The following is a 15790-nucleotide window of genomic DNA, read 5'->3' as shown; positions in this document are numbered from 1 at the left end:
CAAAAATTACTACAAAGCTACAGTAATCAAACAACGTGGTACTGGTATAGGAACAGACATATAAATCGCTGAGATAGAACCGGGAGTCCAGAAACAAACCCTTACGTTTATGGTTAAATAACTTTTGACAAGTGTGCCAAGACAAGTCAATGAGAGAAAGAACAGACTTTTCACCAAATGGTGCTAGGACATGCAAAAGAATACAACCGAATCCCTTCCTCATTCCACTCAAAACTTAACTCAAAATGGATCATAGCCCAAAATGTAAGAGCTAAAACTATAAAACTCTTGGAAGAAAAGATGGGCATATATCTTCAGAACTCTGGGGTAAACAATGGTTTCTTAGATATGACACCAAAGACATAAGCAACCAAAAGAGAGAATAAATTGGGCTTCATCAAAGTTAAAAACTTGCATGCGTCAAAGGACACCATTAAGAAAGTGAAAAGACTTCCCACAGAGGGAGAGAAGATATTTTCAAATTATGTATCTGTTAAGAAACTTGCATCCAGACTCTATGAAAATCTCTAGATAAAAAATAACTCAATTTAAAAATGGGCAAATGACTTAAATATTTCTCCAGAGAAGATGTATATACAACCAACAACTACATGAAAAGATGCTCAACATCAGAAATCATTAGAGAAATGCATAAAAAACACAGTGAAATGCCACTTCACACCCACTAGGTTGGCTGCAACAAAAAAGACGGAGAATAACAGGGTTAGTGGAGAAACCAGAATTCTCATACACTGCTGGTGGGAATGTAAAATGCTGCAGCTGGAAAAGAGAGTGGCAGCTCCTCAGAGAATTAAAGTTACCATCTGACCCAGCATCAATCCTAGGTGAGAAATGAAAACCTACGTCTACACAAAACTTGTACACTTTATGTCAAAATTATTCTATAACAGCCAAAAGGTAGAAACAACCTAAATGTCCATCAAGAGATAAATGGATACATAGAATGTAGTGTATCCATACAATGGAATATTATTCCGTCATAAAAAGAAACAAAGCACTGATACATGCTATAACATGGATGGACCTTGAAAATATTATGGTACGTACGTGAAAGAAGCCAGTCACAACACTCCACATACGATATGATTCAATTCATGGATAGAAAGTAGATTAGTGGTTGTCAGAGGCTAGGGGTGAGGAGATGGGAGTAACTACTACTAGGTACATAGTTTATTTTTAGAGTGATTAGTAAGTTCTGGAATTATATAGTGGGGATGGTTATCCAACTCTATAAATGTGCTACTAACAACCACTGAATATTACACTTTACATGGGTGAATTTTATAGTATGTTAACTACATCTCAACAAAGTTGTTATTAAAAAACAAACAAGCAGATACACAATAAAAGAGCACGGTGCTTTTGCCGCTCTTTCCAAATCTAAAGATTTAAGTCAGTATTCGCTCTTTATTAATCTAAAGGCTAAGAGATTAAAAGATGCCTGAAGATTATTTCACTAAATACTATTAAAGACCATAATTATACAAAATAATATTAAATAAAAGACAAACTTTATTAAGGTCTAATTTACCTTAATATAACTGGTAATAATTTAATTCAACAAACACCTTGCATTTGTTATACTAATTCAAGTATACCTGGATATTTACAGATGCATTTATAAATTCAGGAATTTCTAACTGGGATCCAGGGCAGATTTAGTGAAAACACTGAATATTAAACTCACAAATGATGATCCTTTATCTTGATATTCTAAATAGGATTGAGGATCAATGATTTTTTAAATCATCTACCTGCTGAAACACACACACACACACACACACACACACACTCTCATACACACACTTGTCAGAAAAGCTTAATAAATTACACAGATGAATAAGAAGTATTTCTATTTGAGAATACGTATCTGTCATTTAAAAAAAAGGTGGACCTTTCCATCTTATAGCACAAGAACATTTTACTTTTCAAAGATAAAACCAATTCAGAACCAACATACAAATGCCCCTGTTTTAACTAACCTTCCCATAGATGAACAGCCCTAAGTAACTACTCTTAACAATAGGGCTGACCGATATATTCACCCATGCCACTGCATCTCTGGCCACTCGACTGATGGGAAATCTTTTTCCAGTCCAAAAGCAAAGTCAGGCATAAGGGTTGGATACTCAATCCCTGTAGGGAAATACTGCTCTGATAAACTGGGCCAAGGATATTGCCCATGACCTTCAATCCGAGGGACCTCGGAGAGAGACAGGTACAGGGCTGGGTATGATTGGGGTCTTAGCTCTGAAACTTCCACTTGCGGAAAGTCATTTCGCCTCTCTGGAGACTCAGTTCTATCCTCTCTTTATTCATATTCCGTCACGTTCCCTCAAGATGCTAAAACAGATATTTACCTATTTAAAAAAATGAGGGTCAAAAGGAGGGTAGTTATGTTCCCACAAAAATCTGTATGGAAACATTCATAGCGGCGTTATTCACAATAGTCAAAAACCTGGAATCACGCAATGGCCACGAGCTGATGAATGGATAGACACAACGTGGTGTGTCCACACAATGGCATTTGACTCCGTCACAGAAAGGAATGAAGCTCTGACGCACGCCACAATATGGATGACCCGTAGAAACATGATGCTGAAGTGAAAGAAGCCAGACACGAAGACCACATAATATGTTCCATTTGTGTGAAATGTCCGGAATAGGCGAGTTCATAGAGAGAAAGCAGATTAGTGGTTGCCGGGGGACAGGAGGTTGCAGGGGTGGGAGATGGAATTAAAGTTTGTCAGCTGAGGGGTGTGGGGTTTCTCTAGGGTGTAATGTGCTACAGCTCATTGTGGTGGTGGTTGCACAACTTTGTGAATATACTGAAAGCTATTGGGTTATATACTTTCCGTGGGTAAAATGTATGACCTATGAATCACATCTCAACAAACTTGCTTAAAAATTAAGCCATTGGATCAAAAAAACAACCCGAGGGTCCCTTCGAGCTCAATCTATGATCCCACAGGGTTCCCTGCTCACCTGAGGTTTGGAAGTCTATCTCAATAGGATTGGAGAGGCTGGTGGCTGCTTCTCGCCACAGGCTGCCCCTGACAGGAGACCAGGCTGTCACCATGCAGCGGTACAGCCCTGCATCCGACACCTGAGTCTGGTACATTCGATAGCGAAACTCATCTTCCTGCACTTTCTCTAACACCACACCATCCACCCGTGAGGCATCTGTCCAGTTCTCCAGCTTCACCACCGAATCCTGGTCCAGGGAGATGATGTACTTGGTTTCGTTGGGACTGGAGACATCCCCAACAGGCTTCTCGGCCGTGATGAGAACAGAGTAACGCGGCGACTTAATATTCTTGGAAGACACTTTGCAGGTCATCTCAAAGGTATTTCCTGCAGCAAAGAAAGGCTTTGGCTGCCTCGCCTTTACCACAAGCACGGAATCTGCAAGGAAGGATGAGAAAACAGGTGATTTCCAATGGCATCCGTTAAAATGGACATATATCTGAAAGGACGATGCCAAGGAAATAGGCATTTACTTTTACTTGCAAATGGCCACATAACAGCACTTAGGACAATCCGCAAACTCAGAAAGCACATCGCTGCTGGATGAAGCAGAGCAGTCTGAAGTGACTTAATGGGTGTGAGGGAAGAGGGAATCGACAGGTGCAAATTTGGTTTTAAGGATTTTCAGGGCCTTGTGAAGTTTCACCCAGAGTGAGAATTTGGGAAGCTACTGGTGTGGCCCCCGCCACCTCCGGCCCGAATGTGAGGGAGAGCTCTCGCTTCGTGAACTGGGCAAGACGGGCTCCAGGTGGTATCATTTGCGTCTGCTCCCCCTGAGGTTCTGCTGGGTGCAGGAGAAGTACTCTTAGCTTAACCAGCCTGCTCGGAAGAGCAGAGCAAGAGAGAAATGGGTTCTCTGTTTAATCACGATGGTAACGTTACAGAACAGATTTTTACTCAAGTGATGGGAGCATACACTTGTAGAGCTAGCCACCTCCACAGAGATGCTGTTTTAACATTTTGAGCAAGTGTCCATGTCTGTGTGCTTCTCTGTCAAAAACATAATCCCCAAGCATATGCATATTAGAAGTTACGGCTATTAGAAAAGCTCAATGTCAGACGCTTGGAAGGTGCTTCAATATTTGTTGAATGGATGAATAAATGAATGAAAAACATTATTTTTATCCCCCAATGAGACCATCAGAGCTACAATCTGTCTAGTTATAAAACGGAATTTTTATGTTGGTTTTTTTGGGAATAGTTGTTCCACCAAGACCCCGAGGAGAACACGTATGTTACAGTGTCTCTCCAGAATCACTGATTCCTGAGGTTCCACTGAGGCACCCATTCTTTCCTGATTCTCCTGTGAGTTTGGTCACCCATTCACTAACTAAACAAGTACATTCTAGGCACTGGGAAGGTCACAGGAAAACATACAGAAACCCTTCCCTTTATATGCTAGTGGACAAAGACGAACAAAATAAAGCAGTAAAATATACAGTATGGTCAGATGGTGATAAATGTTTAAGAGAAAATAAATCAGGGAAGGAAAGAAAAAGGTATGGACTCGGGTATGGATGGGTCACAATTTTAGTGGCCACAGATGGCCTCTCTGAATGGGCATCATCTGAATAAAGACCTGAGCACCTGCGTTAAATCCTGCTGAGTCAAGATAAGTAACAATTGAATTTTGCAATAAGTTGATGACGAGTAATCTTAGTATTACGAGCAGGGGGGGCAAAGTGATTGGAGTAGGTGCAAGAAAGAATGGGAGAGAAACTGGGGACATCAAGTATAGATAAATCAAACACTTAGGCTAAGTAGTCCCCCCTTATCCACATGGAGACATTCCAAGACCCCCCAGTGGATGCCTGAAACTGCAGATAGCACCGAACCCTAAATACACTGTTGTTGTTGGTTTTTTCTATACATACACACCTAGGATAGAGTTACATTTATAAATTATGCAGTTTTACAGCTAGATTTGTTCTTACCATAGATCTTAGCAACCTCAGCATACAATTTTCGTTCTTTCCTTATGAAGTCAATAACTTTCACCTTTTCGTTTAAAAGGTGATGGATTCTCTTTGGTACATCCAAATTGCCAGCATCACTATTCTTGCACTTTGGGGCCATTATTAAGTGAAATAAGGGGTATCTGAACACAAGGACTGACAGTTGATCTGATTACCTAGAGGGCCACTAAGTCCCTAACGGGCAGGCAGCATCTACAGCGTGGAGACATCGGGCAAAGGGAGGATTCACATTCCAGGCTGGACAGAGCAGGGTGGTGCAAGAGTCCATCACACTACTCAGAATGGCACGCAACTTCAAACGGACAAATCGTTTGATTTCTGGAATTTTCCATTCAATGTTTTTTGGACTCCAGTTGACCGTGGGTAACTAAAACCTCATACAGTGAAATTGCGGGAACGGGGAGATGACTATAAAATAAAAGAGAGCATCACGGGTGGGCAAGTGGGCGTGGGGAACAGAAAGATGGAAGGGGAGTGAGATGAAGATTAGTTTAGTTTAAGAAACAAAAACAAAACAAAAACAAACAAAAAGAAACAAAAACACAGGAGAGATCTAACGGCATGTTTACAGGCCAATGGGAAAGGTCCAGAAAAGAGAAATATTGACGATGTAAGACGGGAGCCACGCAGCTGAGGCGTGAAAGGAGCTGGGCTTTGCTAGGACCTGAGCCAAGGAAGGTGGGCTCAGCCGCTGGGGGTCTCCCCTGACTGTTTCTGGTTTTCTTAGGGAATAGAAAGCAGGACCAAGAGCTGAGAGTGAAGCTGGGAGAGGAGCCGGGACAGAGAAATGGTGACAATGAAATAATCATTTTAGAGAGTAGGGAAGTAAACAGGTTAAGGAAATGCAGAATGCTTCCCAGGCCATGTGGAGAGCCCACTGGACATGAATGATTCCAGATTTACAGCCAGGCCAGTCCACAGGTGTAAACGTTTTTCTCCAACCACACTCAGCTCTACAGACGCAGAGAGGGAGGCAACAGAGAGTTGGCATTTCATTAGGGTGTGGTTCAGCCAGAGGATGATGCCAACCGAGAGCGGGGTAAGAGAGCTAAGGGGACGCCCAGGGAGTGGTGGTGACTGACTGGGAACTTAGGCGAGGTCACAGCAGGGTGACCCCTAACGTGTCCTACCTCCCACGTGTGGGCAGATCCAAGGAGGAAGAGGGTGTTATGAAAAATAACACCGGACAGCAGGTGCAGAGTGGACTGCCCCGGGCAAATGGTCACCCTACGTAAGACAGAAGTGAAGACACAGTGGGAGTGAATGAAGGATAACGCAAGGTGGTAGGACCAGTGGGCTGTCGGTCCTGGGAGGGCTGAAGGGCTGCTGTTGGCGTAGGACAGGGAATGATCTAGAAAGACAGGTGTGCTTAGAGAACAGGATACTTGGAATTGAGAGTATGCCAGTCTTTCCATGGTCAGAAGTGAGACCGCTGAGTGTCGGGTGTGAGCAGGGGAGTGAATAACCAAAACAGGACGGAGGATGTGATGAGTAGAGAGGACGAGGGGCTGAGGGGGACAGGTTTAGCTACATTAGGCTGCTCAACCTCGGCTGCACAGGAGACCCACCTCAGGAGCATTTAACATCCCAATGCCCCACGGCACAGACACCCTCCCCCCAGGCCAATTAAGACAGAATCTCCTGTGGGATTCAAACTTTGGTATTTCAAGAGTTAACATCTTCAAAGAATGAACGAGGAGGACCTGGGCATCGACAGGTGATGGCAATGCGGAGAGGTGGTATCACCTGATGAGAGGAGATCGGAGCTGGATGTTTTTAGGGAGAAGGGAAAATGACCTAGAAGCTGCAGCGAGGGACCAGGAGGGCCGTCCCACCCAGGCCCACCTGTACGACAAGTGTGGGAAGAAAACACCACCACTCAGGAAGGCTCCGGGAACGTGTCCTCAGGGGAGAGCGAAGTTGGTAACGTTTAATGAGAGGAGGAGAAAGGAACATTCAGAGATTGTTCAGGAAGCAGGAGATTTCACTGAGCTCCAGGGGGCCTTTTCGGGGTGTAGGGATATAGAAGAGGTGACAGTGAGTCAACAGAGGCGTGTAGGGGGCTGTGTCGTGCTTATCATCCAGGGTGTGAAGGAGGACCTCGGAGGTGTGTGTGATGGGCAAGAACAGGGATGAAAGACTTGATGAATCTGACATCGCAAGGCAGGCAGTGCTCTAAGCACGCAGGAGGAGAGGCATCAAAGAAACTGTTTCCCTTCTGTTCTGCTCCGTTCTCCCCAGAAATAATCTCTGTGAATGGATGACCCGCACCTCAAGGTCAGGTGCCGTGGCCTGTGGTTGCCACTCAGTCTGTGGCACCTCAAATGTGCCAGCATCCAGCGGAAACTCATAGACATGGACACACCCCCAAAGACCTGTGTGAGGTTTGGCGTAAGACCTCCCAGCGCAGCACGAGTGACAGCGGCTGACCCCATGCACACAGTGGGTCCCCACACGACGATGACCTCCCACCACTAACTAAGCCCCAGCCTCCTCATCAGGACTTCCCCTTCTTCAGCGTCACTGTCTTACAGGGGTGCGGGCTCTCGATAAAAACAATAGTCATTGGAACAGGCGTTTCTTGGGATTCTTAGTATAAATGACCTGCAGGGTCACGGCGCATCTGAAAACGCACAGGGAAATGACTTCTGCCCAAACACAACGGTTCATGATCAAGAATAAAGCGCCTACCTTCTGATGCCCAAAATATGTGCACAGGTTTAGAGAAGACATCCTTGCTCTTGGCCCAGCTGTTATTGCGCTGTTTGGTCCAGGCGGACACGACGCAGTAGTAATTGCCTCGGTCCTCCTCTGTAGTCCTTTGGATCCGGAAGCCGAACGTGTCCGAACGCTCCTTAGAAAAAATAAAGTCTCCGTCGCGGGCCCGCTGCTTGCTCCTCTCTCCGTATTTCAGCGTCCAGTCCGCGTCCATCACCGCAAGGAGCTCGTTGGTCAGCGCGTCGTCATTCCGCCGGTTCACCCTGTAGTACCAGGAAACCGTGAAACGGACGCTGGCCTCCGAACGCTTCGTGTCCACGACCCGGCATTCCAGCTCTGTGAGGTCGTCGGAAAACTCCGGGACCTTCGAAGCATTCAGATACACCTGATAGTCTGGCTCTGAACAAAAGAGAAAGGAAAAAATACAGTCAGACAGCAACATACCGAGGATTAGCAAAAGGAACAAGGAAACGCACGTGCTCCTCTGGTCCTGACACTGAAATCCCTAGCGTACCACCTACAGTGACGGAAATGAAAGTCCCTGCGTTAGAGGGGAAGGATCCTGTAAGAGTTGGTTATCACAAAACTTGTCCAACGCGCCTCCCACTGTGGCCCCAAGAACACCTCCCAAGGCCAGAAGCCAACTGTTCCTGAGCAGAATATTGCTCTTCCCACAGGGCTGTGCTCTGCTGTCAGTCTCCCCAGGGAGATTAAGCTCTTCTGAAAAGGACCTAAGAGGCTTGGCACCCAGGCTATACCAAGATTTTCTCTAGAATGCCACGCAGCGCCCCCAATGGAAAACCCCATCCCAGAGTACATTGTAGCACCTGAGGCCAGTCAACCCCACCGTGGCTCGGGGTCCTGCCGTCCTTAGCTGTGCCCCACACGTAGGCCCTCACGTCAGCATCCCCCGGGAGTCTGATCCTCACGTGACTGGCCCTCGGATTTTTTCTGCTGAATTCGTGTTCAGTGGTCAACAAACACCGCTGTCCTCAAAGTGCCCAAAGGACATTTTCACTGCCACGTGGAACACTCCCGTAGATCCACGTCGAACGCCAGCCTTGAAGATCTTGGCTCTAGTAAAACCTGCTCACTTAAGACCCTCCGCTTCCTTGCCAGGCACCGATTCTGACAAGGTGTGAAAAAAGCGTGCGTTCTCAGCGTCTGTCACAGTCCTGCTGTTTCACTTATATAAAAACCCCTCCTTCTTCTGAAGTTCACAGCATCCATTCAATCCATTTCTGCAATTCCACATTTCTGCCTTGTTTGACCCCAAGGCCTTCCTCCACACTTGCCAAGGAAGTGGCATTGGAACCCCTGTGTCGCCTCCCCTCTACCCCCACCCCTCTGCGTGTCACACTTAATTATCTGAAGTTCTCCAGTCACCAGACCCACACCATGTGGCGACGTGTTTGTAGTGGCCCTCTCCTCTTGATTGTCCTGCAAATTTTCACTCATTCTTCCATGTCACCTCCTCTGTGCCCCCTTCCTGGGGTCCCCAGAGTGTGACAGCCTTTCTCTGTGCTCCCATAAGCCATGCATGTACTTTTGTGTAGCGGTATTCCCACTGCGTTATACCCTTTGCTTGAAGGTCCCGTCCCCAAGTTCCAAATACACAGCCTTGTATGTGGTGGGCGCTCAATAAATGTTTGCTGTCTTCATGGTAAGGCCTCTAGAAAGGGCTACACTTTTCTTTCATAGCACTTTGCTTCTAGGAGGAAAACACCACTTTACCTACACAAAACTTGCCATTTGCCAGCACTATCTTTATTCATATCACCTCAAACAGCTGAGTTTTACTTAACGTTGTTTTTATTTATGACTCATTCAGATTAAGAACTGCTGAGGTCCAAGAACTGCTAGTTTGTGATTTACACTTCTAATGAAATGTATAACGTCATGACTTCTCCAAGAATGATTCATTGGGCCAGGAAATGGAAAGAACTCCAAATCCTAATTCCCTCCAATGCCATCTTCACAAGCATTCATGTGCTGAGTCTGGACCCTGGGCCATAGAGTTAAACCATCATGGCCCTGCCCGGCCAGGGGAGCAAAACCTGCCCAGAGAGGATGCTGCAGAGAAACACCAGAGGATTCTAGAATGGCGTCTGGCCTCCTCATCTCACAGGCGAGTGTGCTCAAGTCGCACGGCTGGGGGTCCCTGAACCTGGGCAGGGTGCTGACACACCACACCACCTCTCAACAACTGAGGGACACATGCCCCCGAAATGTATTTACACCATCATGTGCGTAAGCCAAGGTAATCCCAAACTGCCTCACATCCAAGGTTGGAGACCCCTTTCTCATGTCCGATTTTGGCATAGCAGCTGGAGTGCGGGCAGGGACAAGGTTAATGTGGAAAGGACAGACTTGAACTCGCTGTGCAGAGACCAAGATGGCCCTCCTCTTAGTCCTATCAGGACCGACCTGGAACATCACAGCATCAAGAGCCCTCACGAAGCAGCAGTAACAGCTGTCACTCACGGAGCCCCAATGTCATTTAAAGCACAATGTGAAGACCCTTCACGTGTGTTACCCCGTCAGCCTGAACGACGAACTGTGAGGCAGTAACAAACTATGGTGAAGAGCCAGGGATCTGGAGCCAGACTGTGTTCAAATCCTGGCTCTGCCGTTTACTTGCTGTGTAACCTTGGGCAGATGACTTAACCTCTCTGGTGCCTCACCTGTAAAAATGGGGATTGTAATAGTAACCACCTCATAATGTTACTGTGAGGATTGAATTAAAATATACATAGAAGTGCTTAGACTGTTGCCTAAGTATGTGTCTGTATGCACATGGGCACACACATATGTACATCCACATGTATGCACACACACACACACATATATCTGTGAACTACTATTCACAGTTCCCATGGCATATCTGAGGAGGCAGGCTCACACAGCTCCAAAGTGGCAGAACCCGGTGCTGTATCCTTTCCAGCACTTTTCTAGTGCATCCTCCCTCATGCTCAGAGGAGCCACACTTCCTGTCTTCTGAACTTCGTATTGCTAAGTACCACTGCCTGGCATAATGACCATTAGGCACACTGAACGCTACGACTGGCGTGACACTGCAAAGTTACTGCCACAGGGACTCTGACCCAGGAAGACAGCTCCCTGGGGGCCATCCCCTCAGCCTGGCTCCCCGTGGAGCAACCTGTGGTGACTTCTCTTCTGTCTCCTTCCGGATTACCACTTTTTTCATAATAAACCCTTCAACCCTTCATGGTTTATTTCCAGCCCTGGAGCATAGTCTTCCAAAGTGGCACGTCGAAAACAAAGGCTATTAAAGTTACCATGAAAGATGGTGGATAAGCGGTGACTTAGCTGACCTACTAAGTGGTCAGGCCACAGAACACACAGGAAAGGTTGTCAAAAGCAGTCCCAGCACCAAGCCCAGAGTCGCTCTCACCCCACCTCCTCCCCTCTGGCCCGGCCACACCCCAGAGCTCACTCCCTGGATCCTGGACCCCAGCTGCTCTCCTACTAGGGCCCCAACTCTTCCTTAGTATCCAGACCCAGACCCGGGCACAGAGCTGCACCCTGGGCCTCTCAACTTGGTCACCCCATGGCCCTCAAGGGTAGCACATTCCCAACCTAATTCACCACCTCACACCCCACCTGCCTCTGTGTGCACACGTGCACATATATATACACACATTCACACACACACACACGCACATATACACACACACACATTCACACACACATATGCACATTCATACACATACACACATACATATATACATTCACACACATTCATACACACATATACACACATTCACACACACACGCACATATACACACACAGCTAAAATCCCATTCCAACAGCCAGCTCCTCCTCCTCGCTTTCCAATCACTGTCCCCGTCATCACACTCGCACCATTCACTCTCCCTGCCTGAAATGTGTACCATCTGGCCCTCCACTCTGAGGGTCTCGTACATTCTACCTCCTCAGCGTCTTTTCCACTTATCCTGTTCCAGGCCTCACACACAGTAGGCGCTCTACAAATATTTGTGAATAGCAGTGAAAACCCCTCTCATCCTGGTTCTCTGTGCCTCCAGCCGAGACTGTTAGAATAACCTCCTACCCGACCTCCAGGCTGACACAGGTACCAACCAGGTCGTCTGTCCAGTGAACCCCCGTGGCTGTTGCTCTCACCTCCTCAGGTGAGAACACACTTGCCAGCCTGGTACAGAAGCCCTCCCCTGCGCAAGTCCAGCCCACTTGTCCAGCCCCACTGCCCACTGCCTTCTCGCATATGTTCTAGACTCCATGCAACCTCAACACTCCCTAAGCGCCTCCTACGCTTCCGTTTTCTGCCTTCCTTCCTGCCGTTCCCTCTGCCTCAGCACCCGGGACACCCGCTCAGCAAGGTGCTGAATAAGTGACCAAAGGGACTGTCCCCTTCCCCCCCATCCTCCACGCCCCAATGGAAATGTTAAATCCTACGTATCCAGACGCAGAGCAAGCACAGCGGCAATGAGCTGCAGCATGTGTGCGTCTAGTTACAGGAATCCCAGCTTGGCAGGACAGGAAAAGCTCTTCATGGACCAGCTGGTCTCCTCATTCTCTGTTGAAACTAAACCTTAGGCCCCACAGAGGAGGACCCTAAGGCCACGGCAAACAGAAATGAGTGGCTTCTTGGCTTGGGAACTTCCAAGGGGTAGGTTCTAGTAATTTCAAGGATGTTCAAAGGTTATCTGAACTATCCACCAGCCCTGCGGGTCGAATTATACTTCTGCCCCTAGAGACGATACGACCACCATGGCAGAATGGTGGGAGTACAGGTGGGCTCTTATTTTTCTCTTGTGCCTGGGTGGAAACTTTCCTTTCTTGCTTTTTAACAATTTAAAAAATTGTTTGCAGAGATGGTGCCTGTTCTCAGCACCCATCATGCACACACCCCTTCCGTGGAGCCTCTCCAATGCTGCCTTTGAACTCACCTAGCCTGTCACAGACTCTCCTGCTTATTCAACAGACGTTCACGGAGACCCTATCAGCTGCCAGGCTCCCTGCTCTCCAAGGATTTTATCTGAACATAGCCTTGAACTTTGGTTCTATGTAAGTGTGTCTTATGGGTCTTCTATTGGGTTTTGCACCGTCAGGACCACCTACCTTATTCATCTGTATGTGCTATGCATGCAGTGCCCTGCACGTAATATCACATGTGCTGAACTGGACTCAATTTAATATTTTGCATAAAAATGCTCATTTCGGGCATAAGCACGCCACTACTGATTACCACTATATTCTCTTTGATTTCCTCAAGAAATCAGCTAAGAATGCAATGGTGGTTATGTTTTTAAAATGCGTACAGCTAAAGATGCATACCGAACTATTTAATGGTGAAACGACAGGATGTCTGGGATGTGCTTTAAATTTTTCCAGAAGGAAAAAAAAAAAAGTACTTGTGTGTCTAGGGGAGAAGAAATGACACTATTGATAAGTGTGGAAGCGGATGGGTCTTTCTATTTCTGTGTAAATTTCTTTGTAAGTTCTATTCCAAAAAGTTAAAAACAAACAACCCCCTGCACCCACTGTGTAAGCCCCGTCACAGAACTGAAGCCAGGCTACGCGCGATGTCTGATGTCGCTAACACTTGGAGAAGCAAAGATGTGCTCCTGAGTCTGAGTCTGGCTCCCTGGATGGCACCTGCTCATATGTGGGCACACCACGGCCTCCAAAGGTGCAAATCCCATTTCAAATGAAAGACTATGGTTTTGAACATGGGTCATGGAACTCCTTGGTTACAAGGAGTAACTTCTTGGTTACTCCTTGGTTTCAAAACAAGGAAGAGCTACCAGAATCACTGGCTCACCTGTAAAAGCTGGCAGTTTGTGCCTACTGTGTGCAGGGACCCAACTGTAGGTTTTCACACAATTACCTCCTTTCACCTGCACAATTCTGTCAGGAAAGTATTATTAGCCCTACTTGACAATGGTAAGGATAACAACTGGCATTCATCGAAGCCACGTACCACGCCATACACTCCCCTTGCATTCTCGCTTAATCTAACAACCTGATGAGACAGAGACTATTTCCATGTACATTTCCTAAGTGGAAATAAACAAACACCAACGCCCAGAGGGGTTAAGTTCGAAGTGAGGTCTTGCCCCGTGTGTATGAATAGAAACCGAGACAGGGCTTTGGCTCCGTGACCAAAGCGCACGTCATCCCACACCAATTTATTAACTCTTTCTCAAAGCCTGCCACATCCCAGAAGATGAGGGTGACGACATCCACTGAGGCACTAATGCTGAACTGTGTACAACATGGCTGTGTCCTAACACCCCCTTTGAAGCTGACTGAACTTGGCAGGGCTAATTAGCTGAACACGGTGCATGCATGCTGCGTTAGAGGAAACGGAACAAGGCATACCTGTGTCTCTGCTGATGCGTTTTAATTGTCTTGGGCAAGTAGTTGTAATGGAGGCAGCTGAGCACAGTGACTAACTGTCAACGAGTTACCTACTGTCAAAGAGTTGCCAAGAGCACATCTGTATAGAACAATGAACTTATTCGCTAACATTTAACCCAAGAGAGCTATAAATAAGTAGCTCGTGTTTTGGGGGGGTGAGGGGGGACACCTGACCTCACCTCCATAGAACCATTATTGTAGAACCATTATTGTGACGTTCTATTCAACGCCAGCGATGCCAGAGCACTAAAGATAACATCATCGAATGGGACAGCTATGCCCCCCACATGAAGTAACACTCATGTGGTTTTTCTCTCATCCTCACGCAACGCCTCCCAAAGAAAGAAGAATGAATTGCCAGATTTGAGGGTGGGAACAGGAAAGGGGCTGGGTGTGGTCAGTTAACCCCTTCTCCTTGGGAGCAGTGCTTCCAGAACACACGTTCCTGGTCATTCTTGGTCCCTCCATGCCTTAAGGCAGACTCCTATGTCTTCCCTGGGTCAGACCTTGGTGGGGAGAGGTACGTCACACCTTGACAGCCCCCCTCAAACACCAGTAACTCATCACCAGCACCATGAAAACATAGTGAGTACGTAAGTCCCACGCATGTACTAAACACTTGGATGCATTATCGCAGGAAACCAAGAAAACCAAAGCATAGAAAAACCTTAAGCGACACGCCCACGATCACACACCTAGAAGGTGGGGGAGCAGCTTTCCACGCTTACCCCCGTGCTCTTCTTCTGCCTTCGGACATCATCCTGGGCAGACAGCTAATAACAGCTGCCTAGAAAAGTCTGCGGATCTAAATCGTATCTCCTATAGATGGCACAGAACCCCGAAATCTCCACTAAGCACTTAGCAGATTAACAGCCCCTTTTAAAGAAAAAGAATTACCTCCCTCGCTGGCACATGGCTGGAAGAGGCGACGGTCCTCTCGTGAGGAAAAATGCCAAGCAGGTTCTTAAGCCTGAACAGCAGAGCTCGGCTCTTCTCCCTCCTTCCTCCTGCTCTCTCTCATATCTGAAGCCCGTGGAAGCCTCGCCAATTACCACCACAGACGCCTGGTACTTCGGGGCAGAGAGCTCAGCCGTGAACTGAATAGGACCCACCTCTTGCCAATGGCTCATTTAAGACATCTGATAGCAGAGAGAGAGAGATGGCCTAAGGTGCAGATTTACTCCCCATCGCTCCAGATTCTCCATAGTTTTAGCCATAGATCACACCAGCTCAACACAAAGCGACATTTGTCCTCCATAGCAACTCAGTGTCTTCCAGAAACTCCTCCACACGCTCAAGATTTATGCCCTCAGCTTTTACAGAGAGTGGATATAAGAAACATCCATTTCAACGATCACTTAGGGCCTTTTGTAAAAGAACAGTTGAAAGCACTGTCCATTATGTTACCCAGTGCCCCTTAAATAAAAAAAAAGCACATGATAAATTAGTTTTCTTTAAAATAAGAAAAAGTTTGTCTCTCTGAAAGAGCTTGTTTTCCTTCATCTGAGGAGAACTGTATAATCACATTTCTTTTTGCTTCAACTCTTCAAAACGTCAGAGGCAGATTCAGTGCTCAGATGAAGTAACTCATTCATCCCACCTACCTTGCGATACCTATTGTTTG

The 15790-nt window shown here is 46.7% G+C and overlaps 1 protein-coding gene across 1 annotated transcript in view; it reads right to left on the bottom strand.

The window, feature by feature from the left end:
• The window catches only part of PTGFRN (prostaglandin F2 receptor inhibitor), a 69397-nt gene that overhangs the window by 13172 nt on the left and 40435 nt on the right, over positions 1–15790 (bottom strand). The window contains exons 5-6 of the mRNA XM_019730614.2: positions 7716–8141; positions 3007–3426 (exon numbers count right to left, since the gene is read on the bottom strand). Of these exons, the coding sequence (XP_019586173.2) occupies positions 3007–3426; positions 7716–8141 (846 nt within the window). The remainder of the gene's footprint in view (positions 1–3006; positions 3427–7715; positions 8142–15790) is intronic.

The sequence above is a fragment of the Rhinolophus sinicus genome, linkage group LG14 (assembly GCF_036562045.2).
Source record: "Rhinolophus sinicus isolate RSC01 linkage group LG14, ASM3656204v1, whole genome shotgun sequence".
Lineage (NCBI taxonomy): Eukaryota > Metazoa > Chordata > Mammalia > Chiroptera > Rhinolophidae > Rhinolophus > Rhinolophus sinicus.
Note: the sequence above shows the minus strand (reverse complement) of the source record. Positions and strands in the feature narration are given on the sequence as shown.